Source organism: Phalaenopsis equestris, unplaced genomic scaffold (assembly GCF_001263595.1).
Source record: "Phalaenopsis equestris unplaced genomic scaffold, ASM126359v1 Scaffold000273, whole genome shotgun sequence".
Classification (NCBI taxonomy): Eukaryota; Viridiplantae; Streptophyta; class Magnoliopsida; order Asparagales; family Orchidaceae; genus Phalaenopsis; species Phalaenopsis equestris.
In genome coordinates, this window is record NW_018164715.1 from 36,729 (window position 1) to 39,421 (window position 2,693).

General features: G+C 40.7%; 2 protein-coding genes across 2 annotated transcripts in view; one reads left to right on the top strand and one right to left on the bottom strand.

Annotated features, from left to right (window-relative positions):
* Nucleotides 1–672: 672 nt before the first annotated feature.
* On the top strand, nucleotides 673–1,159 carry LOC110024759 (the record flags this gene model as incomplete). Its single annotated transcript, XM_020724908.1, is given in 1 exon segment — nucleotides 673–1,159. A coding segment is annotated over 1 exon segment (366 nt), but the record flags the coding sequence as incomplete, so codon positions are not given.
* A 19-nt stretch (nucleotides 1,160–1,178) lies between these two features.
* Nucleotides 1,179–2,693, bottom strand: part of LOC110024758 (isoamylase 1, chloroplastic) — a 29,445-nt gene continuing 27,930 nt past the window's right edge. The window contains 5 exon segments of the mRNA XM_020724906.1: nucleotides 1,179–1,603; nucleotides 1,605–1,664; nucleotides 1,730–1,847; nucleotides 2,295–2,377; nucleotides 2,477–2,557. Of these exon segments, the coding sequence (XP_020580565.1) occupies nucleotides 1,391–1,603; nucleotides 1,605–1,664; nucleotides 1,730–1,847; nucleotides 2,295–2,377; nucleotides 2,477–2,557 (555 nt within the window). The 3' untranslated portion in view covers nucleotides 1,179–1,390.

Here is a 2,693-nt window from a genome sequence, read left to right on the forward strand (position 1 = left end):
ATGACAGAAAAAAAAAAAAAAAACTCGTTTTCTTGTAATCCAGTTCAGTAACACGGGAGAATACTCCTTTCGTGTTATTTCATATTATTTAGATATTATTATGATTGTATTAATGTGTTATTGTGTTATTATAACATCAAAATATTCCAAGAACACAATAATATATGAATATTACTACAATAACACCTGAATAACACGGAAGAATATTCCCTTGTGCTAAAATAATTTTTTTTTTTCTGTCACCTCCATGTGACATGATTTTATTGGACTTTGGACGTATCTATACGTCAGGAGTCCAGACATAATATATGTTCCTAATGTAATACTTCATTAAAACTAAGTATGAATTCTATTAATACATATATATTTTTTTAATGATAGATGTAAATCTCTTATTTTTTTACTAATCTATAAAAACAAAATTAAAAAAAAAACCTTTGTTTTTTGAGATAATTGCACACATCTCAAAAATATTTTATTTCCAAACTAAGCATCCAGGTGATTTTTTTGAACTATGAAATCTAGGCATTTAAATATTTCACGACCAAATCATTGTAAATTCGATAAATATAAAATATAAGGATTGGGGTTTTATCATGAGATGTCACATTCGAGGGAGAATTTGAAAAATGAATAAAAAAGGGAGCTTAATTTGTAAATAGCAAGATCGCTTTTTTTTTTCCCAACATAAGTTTATTTGAAAACTTACCTACCCATCTCTCAAAGTTTCGCTTACTTATCCAAAACCCTACCCCATCGCACTCGCTAGTCCGTCCTACTACAGCCGGCTCCCATGGAGCAGCCCAAAGGTCTCGCCGGACGGCAACCACCGCAGTCCGCTTCCGTCGACGAAACTAAACGAGACCAGAACAAGCGGCAGCCTCCGAGCCCGGAAGAGATACTGACATTCTACGAGTCCCAAGGATTAGACCACCGCGCCGCGTCCCTCAAAGCAATCGAAGACCTCCAATCCGCCCTCCTCCGTGGCGCCGCCGCTTCGCGCCGCAACCGCCTCGCTCCCTCCGGCGATCTTCAACGCAAGGTCGACAATATCAACACCAGCCTCGCCATCCTCCAAATGAAGCTCGACTCTAAGCCCGGCTTTCCCGAATCCCTCGCCATCGGCCTCGCATCCGGCGCCCTTATCCACGGCCTCTCCTCCGCCGTCCGCACCGAAGCCTGGCGCTCCGTCGCCTCCGTCACCAAATCCCGCACTCCTCCCTAAACCCTCCTCCTCTCTTTCTCTCTTCCTCCCTCATTGTACGAAGAGAATTCATCCTATTTCATATCAAATCATTGTAGGAAATGGATTGTTGTTTTAATGTGTGTTTCTATGTAACAAGTTTCTACGATATATAAATTTCTGGTTATTAGTGCTTGAGTATGAGGCTCAGGAGTCAGGGTAGAGCAGGAGGATGATGGATGAGTAGCTGAGCATGGGGTAAAGGTTGGAGTTTAGGAAATGGCCAACCTGCTGTGTGACGGTTCTTTTATTATCGAGGTCGTCGGATAGAACATCGTAGGGCGGCGGCTTCGCTGTGTCGACGAGGGGTTCCCAACGGAATCCGGGCCGGGCCGGGAGGGCGATGATTGCTGGCAGGTGGCCGGCGCTGACGGTGGCTGGCGTTGAAGGCTATGTACATCTCCCTCTTCAGTGAGTCAATCTGCTTGGAACAACCAGAGGATGAGAAATTGAGATGAGGTTTAGATTGTATCAACTGTAGTGTACCAGTGAGAAGGCGACATATCGGCTTGTCTCAGACCAGTCCGGCGCGCCGGGGTGGTGGCCGTGCCATTGCAGTTTTTCCGCCGTGGGGAAGTCGTCCAGGCGAAGGGATTCACACTCACTGCATGGGAGTTGAGTTGAATGTTAATAGAAGGATAATTCGTATGCATGCAAATTTTATGTACAACATTGTTGTATACTGTTATAACATGTATATATCAATGTACAACATTGTTGTATATAGAATCCACATGCATACGGACTCCCCCTCACAATAATTTTTCTAAGGGAAGAGGTGATTTGATTAAGGGCATTTACACATCTAAACATTGTTGTATACTGTTATATAACATGTGTATATCAATATACAACATTGTTGCATACAGAATCCACATGCATACGGACTCCCCCACACAATAATTTTTCTAATGGAAGAGGTGATTTGATTAAGGGCATTTACACATCTAACACTTAGTTAGGTGGTATATATGTCAAGACAAGAAATGAGTGGCATGTATGTAGATCTTCCTAATTAGGGTATGGGTTATGTGTAGAGAGTTTATATTACTGGCGGAATTGGGTCATAAGGCGGCAGAATCTGTAGAAGTCAGATGATGCTTCCTCCTTCCTGTCCCATCTGAAGTAGTTCAGCTGCATAACATATGGGAAGATGATGATGATGGATTAATTATATTTTGATGATACGCATAGGTGGAATGTGAGGGCAGTGTAAGAACAGAAGAGTACTACATAATTGTCATGGCAATATGTGTTGTTGTTGCCTTTCTTCGTGTGGCCATATTCATCACCCATGTGAATCATAGGAACGCCCTGAAAGATAATCATAGATTTAGAGGCCATTTGGGGTTACTTTTATTTTTTGTTTTATATTATTTATTTTTATTTGAAAGAATATATATATATATATATATATATATATATATATTTATTTGTTTAAATATTAGTA